The sequence below is a fragment of the Phyllostomus discolor genome, chromosome 4, assembly GCF_004126475.2.
Source record: "Phyllostomus discolor isolate MPI-MPIP mPhyDis1 chromosome 4, mPhyDis1.pri.v3, whole genome shotgun sequence".
In the NCBI taxonomy this organism is placed as follows: domain Eukaryota; kingdom Metazoa; phylum Chordata; class Mammalia; order Chiroptera; family Phyllostomidae; genus Phyllostomus; species Phyllostomus discolor.
Window position 1 is genome coordinate 21,671,332 of NC_040906.2, and position 22,210 is coordinate 21,693,541.

Genomic DNA, 22,210 nt, shown 5'->3' on the forward strand with positions numbered 1-22,210 from the left:
ACTAAGGTCCTTTCACTAGTAAGATTGTATTTTATGATTAAACCACGTTAATTTGTCTTATAGTGAGTACCTGCAACTTGGGAAAGAGAACTGTCAAGGGCTCCACAAGCATGCTAATTTTTCTAAAACGTAAGACATGATTTATTTAAACGAAAGAAAAAATATCTAGGCATTTTGCATACCCTCTAGGGCTAAAGGATATGAATGGAGAATTCTTTATTAAAAGACGTGCTTTTGTATCCTTGACAGACTATCAGAAAAACTGTTAGGGAGAGACAGTGGGGACTCTCAGTAATGAAGGCAAATATGTTTTCCCAGAAGCTCCCACCAATAGTAGGCTTCTGATAGTACCCCCAGGCAAGAATTATTGCTAAATTTCTGGCACTGATCTGTTTGGAACTTAGAAATCACATGACAAATTCTGACATTTAAAAAAATCTTCTAATTTTATACTTTCACTATAATATAATACATATGTACAAGGAAAGTGAAAATATTAAGAAATTAGTAAACATGCATCTTGATTTTTCCTTTGAAGCTAAACTGGAAGCCTTCTTGTATGAATTACGAGAGCTACCGTCCTTTCTCTTGCCCCATTTAATCCTTGTTGTTAATGGATTAAATGGGGCAAGAGAAAGCTTCCGCAAGATAGCTTCCACAACAATGAGTTTCCTTGCTTTATTTCCAAAGAAACATAAGGAAGCTGTTACTAAGGAATGACACAGGTCCCATTGAAGGAGTGCCATTACCTTCGAGATGCTTCTATCTTCCTTAGTCCCTCTAGCTATGGTCTGCTGTTAGCACACGCACCACGGACTTGAGATTCCATCTCCTGTTCCCTAGTTGCACATCATGTTCAATAAATTAACTCATCTCTTTGTGTTTTAGTTTCCTGACCTGTGAATTGAGTATCCTAGTAGCTTCCCTTCCTACTTCATTGGTTGCCTGTGAGGAACAAATTAAATAATAAATAAGAATTGCCTTTTAAATTGCAAAGGGCTCTTCCATAGTCACATAATCAGGTTTATACATAAACTTTGAGGCCACATGCATACTCAGATGTGGGTAGGGTGTGAAAGGGTTAGGGGTTTACCTAGGCTACATGTGTCAAAATGTGGTAGACTCTCTCTTCCCTAATGTTATGTATTTGACCCTACTTTTCTAATCTGTAGGCTGATGGAGTGGATATAGTGCTGGACCGCAGAGATGCCCCTTTTAGAACTGAAGCAGTCATTCTCTGAGCTGCTGGAGGTGTTGATAGCTCACAGGTCTGAGTTCAGTTCCTCTCCAGGTGATGCCCTTAGCTAAAGCGAGCTGCCTCACCCAAGGTTATGCTCTGGTTCTGGGAGCAATCTGTTTTCAATGGACATTCAAGGGAATAAAGGGATGAGGAGTACAAAGGTGGAATCTCTTACTTCACTTGGGGACTACTTTGAGGAGCCATCCCAGATCCAAAGCTTCCTGTGTGGTAATGGGCTAAGGTCTCTATTACAACTAGAAGTTGCAGTTCAACTTCTCCCACTGCCCCACCTTGCTTCCTTTACACCTCACAGATATTGATCCTGAGGTGATGCCTCAGGAAAACTCCTGCACACTTATCTCCATGATGGAGTATGTTTACTGAGAACTCTACAGCTCAGATGGTTCCAAATGGAAGACTCAAACTTGTCAACAGGCATCTATCTATTCATTCATTCACTCATTCACTCATTCATTCATTCTTATATGTATATATCCCAATTGAGGAGTGTTTCAGTTTGGATTTAAATCCTTGGGGAGGCTTCATAACCTTGGGCAAGCTACATTACCACTCTGTGCCCCACAAAATGAGAATTATGATAATATCTGTCTTATAGAGTTGTGATAATTAAATGAATCAAAACATATAAGGCACATAATACTAGAAAAACAAATGTTAATTACCATTACTAGGTATGGGGCACTGCTATTCTTTGGTGCAACTTTGTGCAAATTAGAAAAGTACTCCTCTGGGAGGATGAATCAGGGATGGGTGAGCCCTCTTAGTGGGTGCAGCCTCTGGGTGAACAGCTCAGGGAGCAAAGCTTGGACTGGATTGCAGTCCTGACTGACTGACCCCCCGAGCCAAGCCTCTCTGTACTGCACACACTCACAGCCAGAGGCAGCAGTGCTCAGAAAAGGTCACCTTGGACAAGGGTTGATTTGGAAGGTGGATTAACATACATTTTGGAATTACTACATGTTCTTTAAAATAAAACCCTAGCTGCAAAAACTCTTTGTAAATATCTATTCAGGTTTGTATTTTGTTAGACTTTCCTATGACCTTGGGTTTTAGGTTTCTCTCCCAGGTGACATTCAGAAAGATGTATCCAGCCACATGCCAAGATCGGGAGAGATATTAAATAGCATTTCAAACTCTCATCCTAGTCAGTGGCAAACACAGAAATCAGATCTTCTTGCTGAATTAATCAATTCCCCAAGCTTCTGGTATTTACCCAGTTGCAAAATTAGATAAACCCTCTGATTTTACTGAAAATAACAGATGGGTTTAGGGAATAACAGAACTGTGTGAATCACAAATACAATGGACTTGACCTACAGTCAGGTTTCACTTCCTAAATTCTTTGTACTACAGAGAATACTATTTTGTAGAACTCACTATAAAACACACACCTTGGTGGCTGTTTTTGACCACATAATCTGATTTAAAAATTCCTGTACTAACCCAAAGTGATTACTTTCATCAAAATAACACATATTATCAAGTATCTAGTATAATATCTAGATTTTTAAATAGGCAAGAGACTTGCAGGTCTTAGATAGAAATTAGATGGGAACACTAATTGGGTAAAAAGTGGATATAAAAACAAAAATAATAATACTAATAATGAACCTTAGATATCCTTAGGGTATATAGCAAAGCTCTCTTCAATTTAGTTGAAATATCTACATTTTACTGATAAAAGTTTATCGAAATTTCTCAAGTCGCTTTCTTGTTTTCCCCTTGAAAATTATAATGGACATATTGCCATCTATCATCTCTTTTAGTGGCCAGCCTAGATAGGTAAGTAAAAAATGATACTTTAGTAAGAATCTCATTGTTTGCTGTGTTTATAAATTTGATCCTTAGAGATTGTGTTTGGCTGCTAATTCTCACATAATTGCTGACTAAATGATCCCTTCAATATTAGGGTCCAAGATCAAATCCCTTGTGATCTGTACCATCATTTAGGTGATTTTCATCTAAAATAAAATCTGAGGATCCTTGGATTGTCATCACTGATGTATGAGGTGGTAAGAAGTTGGGAATCTTAAGTGTCAAAAGAAACAATCTGACTTGGAAAACAACATATATATGACTATACCAGGAGGAAAATCCTGGAGGAAAAGTTTAGAAACCCAAGAATATTAGGGAAGAAGTATTTGAATCAGGTTCCAAGAATGTCAGGAAGATAGGAGTAAACAATGAGATGAAGAAACACAGAAGATAAATGCACATTAATCATGCATCCAGTGGGACTGGAAAGAGACAGAGAAAAAATTATGAAAGACAAAGGAGCATTGTAACACCTGTTTGGGTGTAAAAACCTGATAACCTGTAAGAAAAAAATGACGATTCATAGATTAGATAATATGCAGAGGGTAGAACTCTGCACAGTGTAATCTTATGCTTACAAACACTTGACCTAACATGTCACCTGTTAAAGCTTCAAATCTGTGGTTGTTTTCAATTTCTTAACAGCATTTTTCACTAAAACCCCAAATTGAGATCAGTATGTTATGTGAGTTTAAGCTATGGTAATTCTTTTATACAAGCCAAGTTAAAGGAGAAAACTAATTCTTGAGGTTAAGTAAGAGGTCATAATCCAAGTGTTTGAGGGCAAAGGAATTAAATTAAGGAACAATCAATAATAAGAAAGCAAAAAAACACTGGAATGTGATGATTGAGACATGAGAAAACAAGGCTAGCCTTTCACACTAATGCCAATAAAAATGCCAACCAACCCAACAAAAGTTTTCCCTTCTTTTTCTTTAACCCTGATTGAAGCTGACGGCCCCAAAAATGCATTCACTACATGAACAGAAAGATTCTATCTTGAGGAAAAATAAAACTGCATGTTATGAACTGAATGCTGATATCGCCCCCAAATTCAGATGTTGAAGCCCTAACCTCCCATATTAACAGGATTTGGAGATGTGGCCTTTGGGAAGTAATTAGGGTTAGATGAGGTCATGCGAATGGGGCCCTGGTCCAATGGGATTAGTGTCATAATAAGAAAAGAAACAAAAGCTTGCACTCTCTCTTTCTGTGCATGTAGAAAAAAGGGGACATGTGAGCACACAGCAAGATGGCAGCCACCTACAAACCAAGAGGAGAGGCCTCAGAATGAAGCATACTTACTTAGCACCTTGATCTTGGACTCCCCAGCCTCCAGAACTGTGAGAAATAAATTTATGCTGCTTAAGTCACCCAATCTATGATATTGTTATGGCAGCCAGAGAAGACTAGAACACTGCTCAATTAGGTCAGACACTGAAAGTCTTGAGAAAGAGGCTATCCTTGGTGGCTGACTGAGAATTATGGCAATGTAATTTATCTGAGATGTTCTCCTGCAGAAATAACATGACCAGGGAATTAGGCCTAACATTGCTTATCAGTTTCTTACTCTAGTGACTAGCTGTTGTTCTGAGTCAACAAATTGCTGAGAATCACACATTGGAAAGGACTTAGGGGCAACATTCGTGAGGACACAGAAGGTAGTTTTCAGTCATACCTTTTCTTGGTTCTTATCATTCTTCTCATAAGGGCCGCCTCCACCTCCTCCACCTCCTCCTCCATCACCTCCTCCACCTCCTCCATCTCCACCTCCTCCTTCTTCTCCTCCACCGTCTCCAGCTCCACTAACTGAAGGGCCCCCAAATCCACAGGAACTTCCAGATACTCCTTTGAACTGGAAAGTTCCCTCACTTGGTCTTTTTTCCACAGTCTCATTTTCCTTGTTTTCACTCTTCTTTCTGTTCTTTTCTACACAGGGCACCACACCAAGTTGAAGCAAGCACTCAACAATGTTTAGGGCCACATCACAGATGCGAGAACTGATGTCATGGTTAAGGACAAGATAAACAGCCTTCAGAACCACCTGGGAGAAGATAAAAGTAAACAGAAGGTGATTAAGTTACTTAGAATATCTCTTCCTATATAGATCAGTTATTCTGTTTAATCGATTTTCTTTAGGATGTTCTACAAACTCGAGTATAAATAATTCAGATAATTTTCAGATGTTTCTATCTAAGTTAGTTTGGGACATTGTTTATGTGCTTACTATACAATATAAAACACCCAAAGAATTAAAAATGCATATGTGTATTATCTCATGTAAGTATTCCCAAACTCGCCATACTATAGACGGTTAGTGGGGATAATGAAACATAATGAATTAATGGGAAAGTAACTATTTGCCAAAATGGAAACATGTTCAATTGCTTTTTAAGTCAAAGTATTTTAATCCTCTGCATTTTACTCTCTTCAATAGTGGATAAAGAGCAAAAGGAGCTACTTCCTTTTGCACATTCACAATTGTATCATTATTTACCCTTCAATGTTAAATACAAAATATTTGCATTTTTAAATTAAGTCCTCTTTACTTTAATATTTTAAGTTACTTGCTGAGCCATATTCCCTAATGTGAAATAGAAAATTTTGTGAAATATAATTGTAAAATATAACAACCCTTTCATTTGCTAATAACTATAATCAAGACAAGCATCCTTGAGAATGCAAGTTTAATTCTTTTATTGGACTTCTGTTCATTTTCCCCTGCTACACAGGAGGTTTATAGTCATGTTGCTTTTATAACAAAAGAAAATAAACTGGGATTTTTTTCTCTCATTATAGAAAAAAGAGATCTAGCAAAAACACTCGCATTTATGTGTATTTATATATGTGTGTTCAGGATTCACTAATGTTTCAGTTTAAAAATATTCAAATCTAATGTAATTCTCAATAAAAAGGGAAAGGGGCATCTAAGAAGGTTAACACGTTTGTGAAATTTGTTATATGGGTGGCTTTTTCATTTTAAGGTCCAATATTTCTAATCACTGATATGCTCAATTCACACAACACAGTACAAACTGAACCAAAGAATCACTATCTTTCAAGCTCCCGTAAGAAAAATTCTTGCTCCTTACAGAAAGATCAAGCATGCCATTCTTGTGAACAAAGTTATTGGTCCCATCAATGTGGTCTGTGTCCTCCAGGTAGCTGTAGTTTATGCAGGAGTCTGTGAGGCTGCGAGGCAGATTCGCGCAGGCCAGGGGCTCATGTGGCATCTCTGGGATAGGCACCTGGTTGCAGAGCTTCCTCATATGCTCGTTGAAAAAGTCTGCGTAGCCGACGTTGAATGACGCCAGTGTGGTGTTGAAGGTTGCAACGGTGATGGTGGAGATCTGGGATCTCACTGATGAAAGGAGAGCAATGGCTTCATTTTCTCCATATTAATTGGAAACATCACATTAGATACTTATACTATTATTTAAAATGTAATAAAATGTGACCACAATCACAGCAGTAGCTTTACAGATTACTTGATTTATAGTCTCAGAGCTATTCTCAATTCCCACAGTCAACTGCTGCAGGTGTTATGGCCATGAAATGAGTATCTGATAAATAATGATGGTTATAGAAAAATGTGAATTCCAGCTGGCTTCCCTAAAACCCAGGCTAGAATTTAATTTATGTCTAATAGGTGGATTTTAGCCACTGTTAGATGACATACCTTATTAATATACTTAAACCAGTTGAAGTATTTTCCTACACGTCTGTGGCTGTTTAAATACTGGTTTTACCTAGTATATTTAAGCAATGACAAACAAGTACTCCTTTTTCCCCTTTTTCTTTAGAGTAATGGACATAAATCTGTAATGGACACTAAAGATATCATCAAATATCTGAAATATAGGCTAGGGAAAAGAGGGCCTAACTTATGCTCATAGGTTAAGAGCACAGATTAAGAACCCCTCTCAGATTTCACCAGGAGACACATGTTTGCTCACTTAAAGCACAGAATGCATTTATCTGAAGTGGAAGCTGTCTGAAAAAGGAATCGTGACTTTAGAAGGCAGCGACTTCCCTCCCGCTGAAGGTGGGCAAACCCTTCAGAGGCGCAGGATAGAGGGGAATGAAGTCCTGAATCTAGCTATCCTCCAAGTCTCGTCCAGCCCTGTGGGTCTACGATCTTTGAAAGCAATGAATGGCTTGCCCTTGCTTTCCCTCTGGGACACAATGGGCTCCATACTGCGCTGTCCAACAACCCTTGATGCTAATGAAATTTTAAGCATGGCCCACAAGGCAACTGCCAAGCAATGCACAGGCACATGAATGCATGTTTTCAGAAAGCACAAGGAGTCCGATGACAATGAAAGTGGAACGTGGAGTAAAAACAAGAAACAGGAAAAGGAACCTGAACTCCCGCCTGCAGGTGCCGCCTCCGACCCACCTTCCTTGACGGTGTTTTCCCCGTGGCTGTTGGAGTGGTCCGGCAGGTCGCTCACCAGGGTGTGGTGTGAGTGCGAGTGCCGGGCGCTCAAGCTCTCCATCTCGGTGGCGGCGTCAGAACTGCCCCGCCGGGTAAACTTCCCTGGGAGGGACGGCAGTACCACAAGGAGAGGCGGGGTTAAAATCTGCAGGATGCTCAGTCCCGGTTTTGTCTTTTGAGGGGAGAGGGGTGAGAGGGCGTGTTCGGGAGCTTCTGAGGTACAGCCAAATAGCAGGGCTTGACCTTTCCTTGGGCATACTCAGGGTCGAGATGACGGATGAAGTTGCTTATGGCAAGGTCAGCCCCAATCTAAGCCAAGTGTCAGAAACCATCTGTTGGGCCTGGGTTAGCTGTCAGCTCTTAAGTTTAAGCTGGCCTTCCTTAATATGTCATCCAGAAATAAAAAAAATATATATTACTCTTTCTTTTTTAGCATTCAAGTTAAATCCATTGTGTCTGTGGATCCGCAATGAAAGCTAATGCACGTGACTCTCTAAGGCTGTGCTTCCACATCTAGAATATTTAAGAAATAGGGCCATTGCCTGTCTCATTATGTAAGTCTTCAATAATTAATTCAATTTTCTGCATTTCTTTGTGAAGACACAGCACTATTTTGTACTGAGAATCTCACTCTTGGGCCCAACTTTCTTGCCTAAAGCAGTCAGGGAAGATCCCGATTTGCCCGGGAGCCCTAGATACGGATTCCTAAACAGGTCACTCGAGCTCTGCCCTGCTTTGGGAGGTCCGTGCGGTCACCTAAAATGGTGGTCTGCCAGCCTCCTTTCTCGATGCCTCGCCTGTCTTCTCCGAGCCCAGAGAAGCTTCCGAAGGAGAACGTGCTGCGGGTGGGGGACACGTCCAGGTGGTCCTCGTGCAGCAGGAACGGCACTCCCATTCTCCGCGGCCGCCTCTTCCCCGTGTGGTGCAACGGGATGGAGCCTTTCCTCTCTCGGTCTTCTTTGCGGCTCTTGAACTGGGAGGGCGAAAGGAAAGGGGAAGGCACAGGGCAAAGGAGAGGTTCTAGTTTGCTTCCCAAAGGGCTCCCTGACCTGCCCTAAAATACTGGAAATGTCCTAGGGAGAGGAGACCCAGAAAGCCACTGAGTATCATAAAATAGAGATGGGAGAAGTCTCCACAATGTGTTCAAAGAATGAAAGAAATGAAACAAAAGGTAAAAATGCCACCCTGGGTCTTATTGCTGGGTTGGGTTAGAGGAATGGTTCTCTTAAGTGTGGTCCTTGGTCCAGCCACATCAGGGTCACCTGGGAAACTGTTACAAATGCAGATTTTCAGGTCCAACCCAGGCAAACTGGATCAGAAACTCAGAAGGTGAGGTTCAGCAACGTGTGTTTAATAAACCTCGCTGGCGATTCTGATGCATGGTAAAATTGGAAAGCCACCGAGTTAGAGCACAGAGTGCCCGAGTCAGAATCCCATTTGGAAAAGCCAGTATTTTCTGTTCCATTTTTTAAGATTGAGATCAATGGTTTCTGCCAGACAACTTCAAATATGTACTGCTGTTCATAAGGAGAGTGAAAAAAGATGCAGAGCGTGCATTGGTACAAACCCATTACTGCTGCGGGTCAAGTTCAAGATCCAGTATAAATAAGAGTTTAGAATGTTTAGGAAGCGTTTAAAATATGCTAATGTCTGGGCCTAACCTTCAGCAATTCTGGAGCCAGGCCTGGGCACTCAAATTTGTAAAAGCTGCCCAGAGGTACTCACGTGTGGTCAGTATTGAAAACTTCTTTTTTTTTTCCTTACAATGACAGACATTTCTAGAAAAACTATGACCATGGCATATCAATGAAGACAGACATGGCTGCTTCCTTAGCAATACTCTGAGCTCACACATAAGTCAATAATATGTTCTGTGTTTTTCATCAACATAATTCATCATTTTGAAAAATAGAAAATGAAGCCACCACACAGCTCTTACTCTGCACATATTATTTTCTGTTTGATTAGCTCCATATACTTGTAAAAAAAAAAGAGACATGGAGTGGTAGATTCACTGGAGCATGAACTAGTATTCCATTGAGATGACCTAGCTTTGAATTTGGACTCCACCTTTCACAAACTACCTAAAGTCTGTAAGACTTGGTCTCTCCCTCTCTCTCTGAACAGTAGTTACATTTATAGAGTACTTCCTAAATGCCTGTAACAGGAAGGACTTCATATGCATCATCTCACTTAATCCCCATAACCTATTGAGGTAAGTGTAATATGTACACATTTTACAGGTGAGGAAACTGATATATGGTTTGGTAAGCCATATATGTCATTTAGAAAACTGATACATTGTCATTTGGCCAAAATCACACAGATTGAGAGTGGCAGAGCTGGAATTTGAACCCTGATCAACTGACTCCCAAGTGTATGCTTTTATTCCTTTACACTAAAAATAACACCTGTAATTTCCCATCTGTAGGGTTCTAACTCCTTGTGGATGCTCAGTAAATGTTTATTGAATGGAAAGTTACACTAACACTGTAACTTAGTCATAAGGGGAAGTTGTGGCAGTAGTAAAACTAGTGGTCTGTTATAAAGTTTTTTTTACTTAATTGACAAAGCTTCATTGTTTTGTTGCCTTTAAACCAGAGATGACCTCAGGAATAAATGTCCCAAGATAATCCCACCAGTCTGAGAACTGCAGCAAGACCTGGTTTCTTCTGTGCAAGATGGGGAAAATAAAGATCTCACTGGATTGAATGAGAACCATTTATATCAAGTAGTCAATAAAATGCGACGAACCATACAAATGTGCATTACCATCATTGCTATCACAACTACTCCCCCACCATGCCACTTGAAAGCACATCGTCAGCACTGAGCTCTGCAGCAACATTTAGAATGGGCAGCACACGCGTGCACAGAGGGACTTTACTGTACAAGGCACACAGATGCGATGCTGCAAGCCAGCGTTATCGCCAGGAGCTGACTTCTGTTCCCCGAGGTCCCTTTACCACCCCACACTGCAGCACCATCAGAAGCACCGATGCCCCAGCCATTTTTCTTTTACCAAAATATCAAAAGCATATGTGGCTCTACTCACCTTCTTAAAAATGTTCATGCCAAGGTCTGAAGAAAGATCCGGAACTGCAGACCTACGCAGATTGGTCAGCGATACCTTAGAAAAGGCCTCAGGACTGAGAGATTTCTCCTCTTCATTACACTTCATGGTGAGATCCTTAATGGACAATAAAGGTAGGTGTAGTGAACGAGGACTCAGAGCTTTATATCCAAATAAATACTGAGATGCCATATTTTTAGTAGAAATATTCCTACTGTGTTGATATCTATGAAATATTTATATCCAGACTTATATATCCAGACTTTCAAAATCCAAATCCTGCTACCGAGGAGATAAATTTATATTAATTATAACCTCTCTTTAGAGTTTTCAACAGCAAGACCATGAAGCTCCAGATTTAGGAAAGTTAAGAAAATAGGGATAAGATAGGAATTATTTTCTCTTATTAAAAAATTGTGGCTTTCTATTCAATGATTCACCAAAAGAGATGTTTACTTTGGGCAGAATCAACTACCACTAAAACAGAGTATATTTCCTTTACTGTCTGATATTACATTGTTCGTGTTTATTTTAAGAATATGCAGATGGTTTTCAGACACAGTCAATTCACCTCTAAGTAAACCCAAACAACTGGAACCCACCGCTAACCATGTCTCCCTCTGCGTATTCAACAAGTGGTGTAGATGACGAAGAGGGGCAGAAAAAGTGTTCAAGCTGATATAAGGATATTAGTTTATCAAAAAGTGGTTTTCAAAGGATGTCGTCACACCAATATACAGTCATATATAAAAAACAGCAAGACTATATCAAAAACACCTATTCCTAATGATGACATTGAGGCAATAAATAATTTTGAGTGATGCAAAAGAGGTTAAGTCATATTCAGTAAACCTCTAGTGTCACACATTTTATGCTATCAGTAATCAACAGATTATATGCAAGAACTCTCTATTAAGCAGTGCTTTGATGATCTAAGACCCAATTTTCCATTATTCTGGATCAACAGAGGCTTACCCTAGATTAGTGGGTACAAAAGGCATTCAGATAACACTCCTTTGATGGAAGGGAAAGGACAACAACATCACAGTAACCCCTGACCAAATAGTCAGTGCTGGAATAAGTAAGAGCAAGATGCACAGAAGCAAAAGGGAATCTGCTATGACCAAAGCTGTCAATTCAGTGTCAAAATGACAATGGTTGGAGTCTCTCTTACCTGGGTTTTGTGGGTATTCACCAGCGAGGGAGCTGCCGCCACCATCGAGCTACTCCTGGGTCTGGGCAGGAGAGGAATATCTGGCTCTGGGGGCTTTTCTGGCTTTTCTTCCAACATGTGTCGCAGCCTTTGTAGATAGTACATCAGAGACCACTGCGTGCCTTCCTCAGACCAGTGGGGTTGCAGTAGGCAGCGGAGAACAGCAACATCGAAGTAGGTGGCATAGCGGGACCTTTGGCATGGAGGTATCACAAGAGAGACCCTGTTTCCAAAGGCAGAAAGATGATTATGCTGGCGGTCCTACATTCCAAGTCCTACATGTCCTACCACTGCGCTTTTCTCATCTGTTCATTTACTCATTCACTTAGTCTTCTACTGGTTCACTCTAATATCCTCCTGACTGGTCTCATTCCACTTTTGCTAGACACTACCTGGAAGCAGAGGCATTGAGAGTGGTAGGAATTATCCAGGCAGATGGCATTTCAGTGAGAAAAATAATGCCTGCAAAGGTGCACAGTTTTTAAAACATTGTGAATTGGGGCGGGCGGGAAAATCACAAGTAATTGATATAGTTGGTGAATAACCTGGATGAGGGGCAATGATGAGAACCTATGACACAGATGAGGCTCAGATCATGATGACTTTATTAAACTGAGCTATCAGGTTTGACTTCTAGCTCGATAGCAATGGGGATGATATCTGCGTACTTCATTGGGCTATTTTAATTTCAATTGTGAAATTATGTTAAAAACACAAGGAAACTGCAAGTACTAAACAAACAAAAATTATACTATGAGGAAAATGAAATCATTTTGAAAACTCAATTTACATATCTACATAATTTACTCAATTTACAATATCTCAAAGTTGAGAAATAATGGTTCTGGAGTTCTATTATTCAATTTAAACATATGACATATTAATTACTTAACTCATCAATTTAAGTGTACTACAAAATAGTTTTAAGTAATTGCTCAGCACAATACACCATTGTAGAGGATATGAAGGTAAGCAAGTTTAACTTCCTTGCCTTGAGGAACGTATGGTCTTGTGAAAATGATAGACAATAAATGCAAGCTATAAATTGAGGACATCTGGGGTCCAGTATGTAATCTTAAATCTAAACTTAACTGCCAAGTATAATGTCTTCCTAAGGTAGATAATACAAAAGTAAAATTTTTATATCCTGCTACCAACTAGCAAATGGTGCTGCCCATACATAAAAAATTTAAGCAAAAAAAAAAAAAGCAGCCACTTAGAATAGAAGAAATTTTCCTAAACTTCCCAGACCCATATTTTTAAAATGAAAGTTATAATCCATTATCAGTTCAAGAGATTAATTCAAAAGGATATGACTACCATTAAAATGTTAATTGGAATAAAAATCATCAGAATGCACCAAACTGAGTAAGGATTTGCGTGGTCAGTGAAACTTCTGTTTCCCTTCACATCTTTGTTGTGAATCCTAAGTCCTTGGGAAAAAATTTCATTTTTAGCTGAGAGATGGCAAAAGAGGCTGACAACTCCAGAATAACATCAAGTGTTTATTAGGGGACTTACAAATAAAAGCAGCTTCCTGGGTGGCAGCAAGATGGTAGACCATAGACCTCCACACCCAAAAAGGGACGGGGCTGGTTATACACAGCCAAGTGGCACGTGTATCTCAGGTTGTTTGTAGCCTCTGCTCTATGTGACTGTTAAAAGCTGCGTAATCCAAAACAGCAACTATTTAATGGACCCACTTAGCTAGTAAGAATATTCTCTTCAAGTGTGGGAGCCCACCCCCGCAGGGTGAACTGGCTTCCTGCCTAGGATGGCCGTTTGTCACTTTAACACCCGAAATCCTTTTGCCTAACATGAATAAAATGTGTTTCTCACTGTGGGTTGCAGTAAAAAGTTCAAATACACAAACCCAGACCAGGTCCAGTGCCCTGTGAATCATTTTCATAGCCTTTCAACTTCCTTATTGAAGTACATGTTGCATTTCCCTGTCTCTACTGCCATTAGTGCTGCCATTAGTGCTGTCATTAGTACCACTGTCTGGCCTGTTGAGGGGCAATTGCCTATGTATGCGGTGGTTTTGAATGTCAATATTTTGTAGTCTATTATGCTTGAATGTTTTAGTTGACAAGTAGCAAACTAGGTATGTTAAAATTCACTCACGTAAGGTGCTACAATACTAATGATTTAACTGAGTTGGCAGTCACATGAAAAAGAGTTTTCTATAATTAGCTAAGTTCCCATACATGTGATGCTAGAGTTGATCTCTTTTCTGGGGAACTAGAATATTCTTTGGACATCAGCTAAGGGGCAACTTTCAATCCATCAGAAAATCCCATCAATTACCCTTCCAACCACTTCTCATCAACACCACAGACACAAACATTTCTTCTTAAATATCCATCTAGCCTTATTGCTTTCTCTCTCCTTCTTCCACTCTGCACAAGCCTGAAAAATTCTGCAAATGACTGAAAGTCCCAGCCCTCTAATCACATTGTTGGTATTCCTGGACACCCACCCCCAGCCTCAGGTGCATTCCAAAGGTTCATTAACATAACAACAGAAGATACTTTTTCTTGCTCTCAGCACTTAGGAAATTCTAAAGGTGTTAGAAGACCTTGCCAGTTTCTTATAGAAATGACACAAAGTCTAAATATATTTTATATTTCTTATTATAAATTACAATATCATAAATCCCAACCAAAGTTCCAAAGGGATTTATCTCTAAAATCAACATGACTGTTCTGAAATTTAACTGAATGGATGAATAAAAATTTGAGCATAATTAAGAAAGGTTTAAACAAGAGTGTGAAGAGTATAAATTGCCAGATATTTATCTGTGTTTCACAACGTTATATTTAACCAATGTACTACTGATTTGGAAATAAACAAGAGTTCAATGGTGTACAAAAGAGTTCAATGGAGCTACAAAAGGTTCAAATATTTACAAGAACTTAATATGTAAAAAAGATCCTGCATCAACTTAGCACAAGGATATATTTGTCAATATATGTTGTCATAATTGACTCAGTCCTCAGAAAAATTTAATTAGGCCTATATTGCCCAAATAAAACCAAGCTAGATTAATATTTAAGTGCAAACATATGAAACCACAATAGTTCTGGAAAAGTACTTTGGCCAGTTTTTATAATCGGGGAGTAGAGAAGAACTCCATAGTGATGAGGACTGAAGCACCTGGAGGGCAGGAGCCGTCGGTTTGTTGTCTGTTTCTGTTTTGTTTGTTAGTTTATGTTGTTCATTAGATTCCACGTATGAGTGACATCATGTGGTACTAAGGTAAAGAGACTAAGCAAAGAAAAACTCATAGAAACAGAAAACAGTATGTCCATCACAAGAGGGAAAGTGGGGGCGGGGAGATAGAAAAGGGTAAAGGGAGGATAAATGGTGAAGGATGGAGACTTAAGGTGGTGAACACACAACACAACAGGCGATGTATTATAGGACCATATACCTGAAACCTGTATACTTCTATAATAGATGTCATCCCAAAAATGTAATAAAATTAAAAAACGCGTCGACTAACCGGTTCCTCCCAACCCATCCTTTTCTAGAAGAAGAGGATTTTTTAAAAGCAATATAGTCTTGGGTTTTTAAAGAAAACACAAAGTATGAGGTTGGCTGGCTACCCGCTGGGTAATTTTAGGTTCCTCCAGTATGTGTGACAATCATCTCACTTATTATAAGAGCCTGTGAAAACTGTGGTTTCTTGACTAGGCTGCTGTGATTAAGGCAGCTATTATTAGTAGTTCAGCAGAATTATTTATCCCCCATTGCACTCGCTGTCTTTACCCTTTACTTTCTGCCCTGTACCTCAGTGTCCCCAAATATTTCTACTTAGTAATTTAGATTAGGGAGTTCCATAAAATATATCAAATCCCTAGAGCAGTGTTCCATATAATGAGATGCCAATGGACTACGTTCATGAGAATTCCAAGGTAGACAGGGAAGACCAAGGCTGTTCAAAATACAGATTACAGGCTTACTAACCAGAATTGCTGGGAAAGGAACCCATAAGTCTTTATTTTAAACATCTCCAGGTAATGAAAATTAAATGCTCTTAATAAGATTAGAGAACAATTGTCCTAAAGAAACATATAATGAATGACTTCGTACTTTCTAAAAATGATTTTATTTACTTATTTTTAGAGAGCGGAAGGAAGGGGGAGAGAGAGAGAGACAGAGAGAGAGGGAAATATCAATGTGAGAGAAACATCATTCATACGCGCCTTCGTCTTCAGCTGGGACCACACCTCGACCGAATCAGCTGCACAGTCAGTTCCTTGGTGGGCAATCAAACCAGTGACCTCTTGCTTTTTAGGGTGATGCCCAACCAACTGAACCACACTGGTCAGGGCATGTACCTTTAAGCTGACATCCACAACAATTCCTATATGGAACCCCCAACTGGAATATGTTGACAATTTTGTCCCCAAGGGTGCCAGCTGTCTATATGTCTTTCTCTACACACAAAATTTATTTGAGTGGAAGTAATTACTAACTGTGCAGTTGAGTCCCACAGTCATTAAACTACTCCCTAACAGACGGGACCAGTTCTGCGGGAATGGACCACACGACAGCAAGGCTCCACTGATACAAGGCTGTGATCAGACACTAAAAACATGTCTATAACTTCAATAATCAAAACTTTTAAGTAAATTTACTTTACCATTGCTTATTATTGTTTCATTTGAAACAACAATGAATTAAAAAGAGCATTCTGTAGCAAATATTTATAACTATTTAAACATTCAAATACTAGTTTATTTGGCTTAAGTTATGAGCTATACTGGGGTGAATATTCAATAAAAAACAAAAATTATCAATAAATATTTTTATTTCACTTAAGACAGCATTGTCACATGTAGTCAATGTTTCACTTAAGTAACCAATAGAAGTCATTTTTGATAATGTTAATCAAGCATCTATTTAACATGTGAGAGAAAAGTTTATAAAACTGAATAAAGATATATGTTATGGAAACAGTTTATTGTATGATATGATGGAAATGCTCTTTCCAACTCTAATATCCTTTGATTCTATAAGTTATTTGGTAGAAAAGAATAAAAAATGAAAATTTTATAAAAACCTTATTTTAAATTGTATATGTAAAAATAATAAAGAGTACATATACAAAAAGTAATGTTTATACCCACCTAATTACCTCATGGATGACTTTCATTGTTAAAGAAATATACCTTTAAAAATTTCATATGCTATAATTAGCATATATTTTTTCTATGTGCAGAATAAATAACAAATTATGACAAAAAAGTCTGTTGGAAAAGGTAAGAATTGCTTTAATCTCTTTTCCAGGTAACTGTGGCTTCAGGAAACCAAGTTATTGTTATTTAGGGTTGGACATGCTTTTATAAAGAGGGCATCCAAGGCAGAAAAGCACTTTGGAAGTAATCTATTGAGGCAGAGAACTGTGAAATCAGTCTTGACCCCATGTAGTATCTAATGAAGCAGAAATTGAGTCTATGCATATAATAATTAAAGATGAAATCTCACATTAATTTTAACAAACTGCCTACCTGTTCATTGATCTCAGAGTTCAGGGAAGAGTTATGTTCAGTCAAGGCCAGGGCAAAAGAGATGATAAATTGGATTTGTTTGATACAATCAGATAGCTTTTAGCCCTAGGATATTTACATTGCTTTGTTATTATAGTTCTTTTCATTTCTGATTAATACATGAATTCCTCCAATGAAGATATATTACCATTAGCATTTTCTGAAAGGTCTGCTTTGTGCATCATTTCCATGGCAACCAGCCACAGCAGCCAGGCAGGGAAAAGACCTAATTCATTCTTCTAAAGTGTCACCAATTTACATCTAATTCACACGTACATGTGCTGTGTGCAACTGCGTGCATAAATGTGTCAAAGAATGCATATTTGTATGAAAATGTTTAAGTGTGACAAAAATGGAAAAAACAATGTCCTTCTGTCATGGCCACTGACTGGCAGTGACCGCAGAATGCTGCAGATGGCTCGTCGAAACACAAGAAAAACATACATATGGACAACCGAGTCCTGTGGGGAAATAGGGACGAAACAGCCACTTTCTCTAGTGGAGAGCGCCCTGTTCCCCCACCCCAGCAGGCTTTTATTGAGCTTGTTTACACAGGAATTCAGGTAAAGCTCATTAATCATTGCCAGGAAGTAAGGATCAAACAATAGATAACAATGAACTCTGAGGGCCTATTTTGAGTCAGGGTCAGATGGCTAAAGAGCTGTAAAACTTTGAGGAACAAATTTACTTCTTGTTTGGACCCTTATCATTTCAGTGAGAGCATTCTACACAAAGCAGGTTTCACAGGATTTTACATATTCTTTATTATGCCTGGTCACCCGCGGAACCCACCCTTTCCAGCAGAGGGTGGCACCACCCTCTGTCATTGTTTCAGGCTTAGGTGGAGCAAGGGAAGGCAGGCAGTAAAGAGATTAGGAGATTTTCCCACAGACAGTGAGGACTCAGGCTAGGTCAAAGCCAAGGGGCGGGGGTCTATCACCCCGTTTTGCTGTAGCCCCCAAAGTTCTTCCTTGGGGGCCTCCCACGTGATCGTGCCTGTCTTAGGTCATTCCCCCCTTGGGAAATCTTACCCATCATTGGCTAACCGACCAAGCACTGTGGGACATTATGGATGAAGCAGCAGAAGCAGTGCTCCTGCCAGGGAGGTAAGCTTTTGTCTCCTTGCTGGCTTAGGTCCAAGGTCATTCCCTCAGCCTTAGCCTTGGCAGGGGTTACAGCTTCTGAAACAAGGCAGGGCAGTTCCCAACATCCTTCCACAAGGAGGAAATGTTGGATATTATAGTTGACTGTCTTTAAAGGCAAATCAGTTTGGGGCCATTAACACTTAATTTCACCAAAGAAAAAAATCACTTTATATTTATACTTGCAAACTGCCAATGCTTACTATGGTTGAGAAAAATGAAGTAAGATATATAAGCTCCTGAATATTCTGTGACCTCAAGATTTCACCCTGATATTGTTTTTAATCATGTTTAAAAGTCAGACAGGAGCATACTATTTCAGGTAAGAAATTCCTTACACTTAAGTAAAACTTTTTGGAATTTGTGTAGAACAGAATTGGTAATGGAGGAATATGAGGATACTCAATACTTGATATGAAGAAGATGTACAGACAGAATCACAATAATCATCATATGTAAAATGATGGTGACATTATGATTATTCTTTGTGTGGCCAGCCTTCAAAACCCCAATGGTCTCTGCCTGTTGGGAGTCACACCTCCATGCGGTCCCCTCTCACTCTTTACCAGGGTTGGTTGGTGCAATCCATAGAGTATAGCAGAAGTGGTGCCATGTCTCTTTGGTATTAGGTTATAAAAGACACTAAAGCATTTTTCTTGGTTCAACCTGTCCTTTCTGGAATAATGTGCTTTGGAGAAAATCAGTGGTGTCATGAGCAGCCCTATGGAGAGGCCCCGATGGGGAAGAACTGAAGCTTCTGCTCCCGGGTGAGGTGGAAAGCAGTCTTCAGCCCAGTCAAGCCTTTAGATGACTTCAGCCAGGGTCAACGTCTTGAAAGACCCTGAGCCACAACCACTTAGCTAAGCTGTTTCTAGGTTTGTGATCCCCAGGAACTGTGTGAGGTAATAAACTTCATTTGTTTTACACCACTAAGATTGGGGGTAATTTGTTATACAGCAATTGATAGCTAATACAGATTGTGGCACCAAAATGAAACCTTAAATTCTGGAAATGGTTTTGGAAGCAGACAATAGGCAGAGGCTGTAAAGACTCGGAAGTACATCAAACCCTAAAAGCATAAATTGCTTGCACAAATTGCTAAGATAAGTTCTGAACTTTGAGGAGGCTACAGATGAGGGCTTAAGGAAAGTGAGAAGCATGTTATTGGAAGCCGGAAGAGGGAGGATCCTTGTTTGTAGTGACAGAAAGCTTCCTGCTGTGATGTGGAAGGTTAAATGTATTTAACAAACCAGGTGACCTAACTAAGAAGGTTTCCAGAGAAAGTGTTGAAGATGCCTTTTGATTTCTTCTTGCTACTTACTATCAATTGAGAAAGAAGATACATGAACTAAATCAATATCTGTTAAAAACTAATGATATGGGACTTAATGATTTTAAAAATTCTCAGCCCCTCCAGATGGGAAATAATGCTAAAATTAAGAAATGACTTTGTAGTGAAGAGCACAGAACAAATAAATGAAGCTGTCTATTCGCAAGGAGTTTATAATCCAGTCTGACAGATTAGCACATAATAATTAAATATAATACACTGCAGAATCATATATATGGTAACTTGAAGTTCTAACAAAGTGGTAACGGAGCATGGAGAAAGGGTCATAAAAGGCTTCATAGAGAGGATGTGCCCTTTAAGCTGCACCTTGAGTGATGTGTAGATTTTGGTAGGGAAAAGAGGTATAGTAGGCCTCCATATCCCCTTTTGTTTATCCTAACAAAGGACCATCTTGCCTGAGATATTCCAGTCATCACATCTATACTTTCAATGGGGAGCAATCATGTATTTCAGTAAAATGCAAAACACATAACCAATGGAAGAAGGTGCAGAATGTGTAAAATAATTAGCTCATGTGTATGTATAGACCATACAATGTGATACCATCTACTGAGACGAGGAATATTGAAGCATACACTTGATTTTAGAGAGGCTGAATTTGAAGTACCTGTGAGGTACAGGAAGAGATGTCTATCACTCTCTTGATTACATAGGTAAGGAGATCAAAAGAGTTATTTAGATTGAATATAAAGTTTTGAGAGTCCTCAACATATAACTAGTGTTTTAAATGGTGGCAGTAAATAAGATCACTCAGTGGGAGAGTACGGATACGGAAGGAGAGGAAAATACCAACAATAGAGGAGGGCCATGGAAGAGAAGCTAAAGAAAAAGTCTGGAAAGGGTCAGTTATGGAGGTAAGAAAAAAACACACAAATAACAAATAACAAAAACCGTAACAGGTAATGTGAGAAAAGTCAAGGGAGGAAGTGTCAAAACAGTAGTTATGCTACCAGCTCCAATTAGAAAAGATCTAAATAGGGGCCGAGCTGCAGAGATGTATTGAGAGAGAGAGATCAGGGGAAATAACAAAACTTTCCTTTTTTTAATGAGTTACCAAAGAGAAAAGAGGGTTCTGTTAAAAACATAATTTAGGAGATGGATAGGTTGCTAGAGAAAGTCAACTATTTTCTTTCTAAAGATCTAACTTCTCATGGGGGAGTAGTGAGGGCGGTGACCATGGAATTGGCTAGATTGGCTCAAATTTCGTTCTTCCACTTGTTAGCTGTGTGTCCTTGAGTACCTCATTTAATCCCTATGCTCCAGTTCTTCATCTTTCCTCCCTTCACTTGAGGATATGCTCATTGATTCCAGAGAGAGAGAGAGAGAGAGAGAGAGAGAGAGAGGGGAACATTAATGTGAGAGAGAAACATTGATAGGTTGCCTCCTGTATGCACCCTGACCAAATATTGAACCTGCAACCTTAGGTATGTGCCTTGATTAGGAATCAAACTGACAACCTTTTGGTGTACAAGATGATGCTCCAACCAGCTGAGCCACCTAGCCAGGGCTCAGTTCCTCATCTTTAAAGAAGGAATAATGTCTTCTTCTCAGGCTGTTGTGAAAATTAAACTCATTTACTTATTCAATACCTTTCATTAAGGGCCCTGTATCAAGCACTAGAGATAGAGGAGGGAGTAAAAAAGAACTTATCTCTCTTCTTTGAATTTTATAGCCTAGAAAAAATGATAGCTATTGGACAAATAATAACATAAGTATTTAAATTATGATTGCCATTTGTGCCATAAGAGAAAACAAGTTCTGTGGCACTATTTAACATGGTTGATCTGTCGAAACTTCTCTAAGGAGTCAGGAAATGATATTTAAATTGAGTCTTGAAGGATAAGCAGTTGGTTAAGTGAGGATAAACAGGGGAACAATGCAGGCAGTTGGATTAACATACTCCAAATCTCAGAGATGAGGCAAAGTTTAGTGGCATGTGAAGGTTTCACAAAGGTTGGAGTTCAGTGACTGGGCTTGTTGGGGACTGGCACAGCATTAGACTAGAGAACTAGATAGATAGCAGCAGATGATGTGGGCCTGGAGGGGCATATCAAGGATTTAAATTTTTAATCTACTGCAATGACACACCCATTAAAAGAGTGAAAGTGACGGAGTAGCAGGACTGATGTTTTCCACAAGTGTGTACGTTTTTCTACTGGTGGTGGAGGACTGCATAAAAGGAAACTAGTGAGTGTGCTCTTGTAGCACCATAGGCAGGAGCAAATGAGCGGTTTGATTGATGGTGGTGGCCTTGGGGATAGGTGTAGGTAGGCAAATCCAGAATCTTTTAATATGCTTTTTCTCTGCCTTCCTTATCCCATACATTTATCACCATTCCACCCCAGTTGCTCAAGCTGAACAC

At 39.4% G+C, this 22,210-nt stretch overlaps 1 protein-coding gene across 6 annotated transcripts in view; it reads right to left on the bottom strand.

The window, feature by feature from the left end:
- The window catches only part of UNC80 (unc-80 homolog, NALCN channel complex subunit), a 186,976-nt gene that overhangs the window by 147,158 nt on the left and 17,608 nt on the right, over positions 1–22,210 (bottom strand). For 4 of the 6 annotated variants that reach the window (XM_036022916.1, XM_036022912.1, XM_036022911.1 and 1 more), the window contains exons 8-13: positions 11,762–12,023; positions 10,570–10,704; positions 8,271–8,487; positions 7,476–7,616; positions 6,169–6,437; positions 4,755–5,120 (exon numbers count right to left, since the gene is read on the bottom strand). In XM_036022916.1, coding sequence (XP_035878809.1) covers positions 4,755–5,120; positions 6,169–6,437; positions 7,476–7,616; positions 8,271–8,487; positions 10,570–10,704; positions 11,762–12,023 — 1,390 coding nt within the window. Of the gene's footprint in view, positions 1–4,754; positions 5,121–6,168; positions 6,438–7,439; positions 7,617–8,270; positions 8,488–10,569; positions 10,705–11,761; positions 12,024–22,210 lie in introns of all 6 variants that reach the window. The other 2 variants (XM_036022913.1, XM_036022914.1) reach the window with 1 other exon arrangement.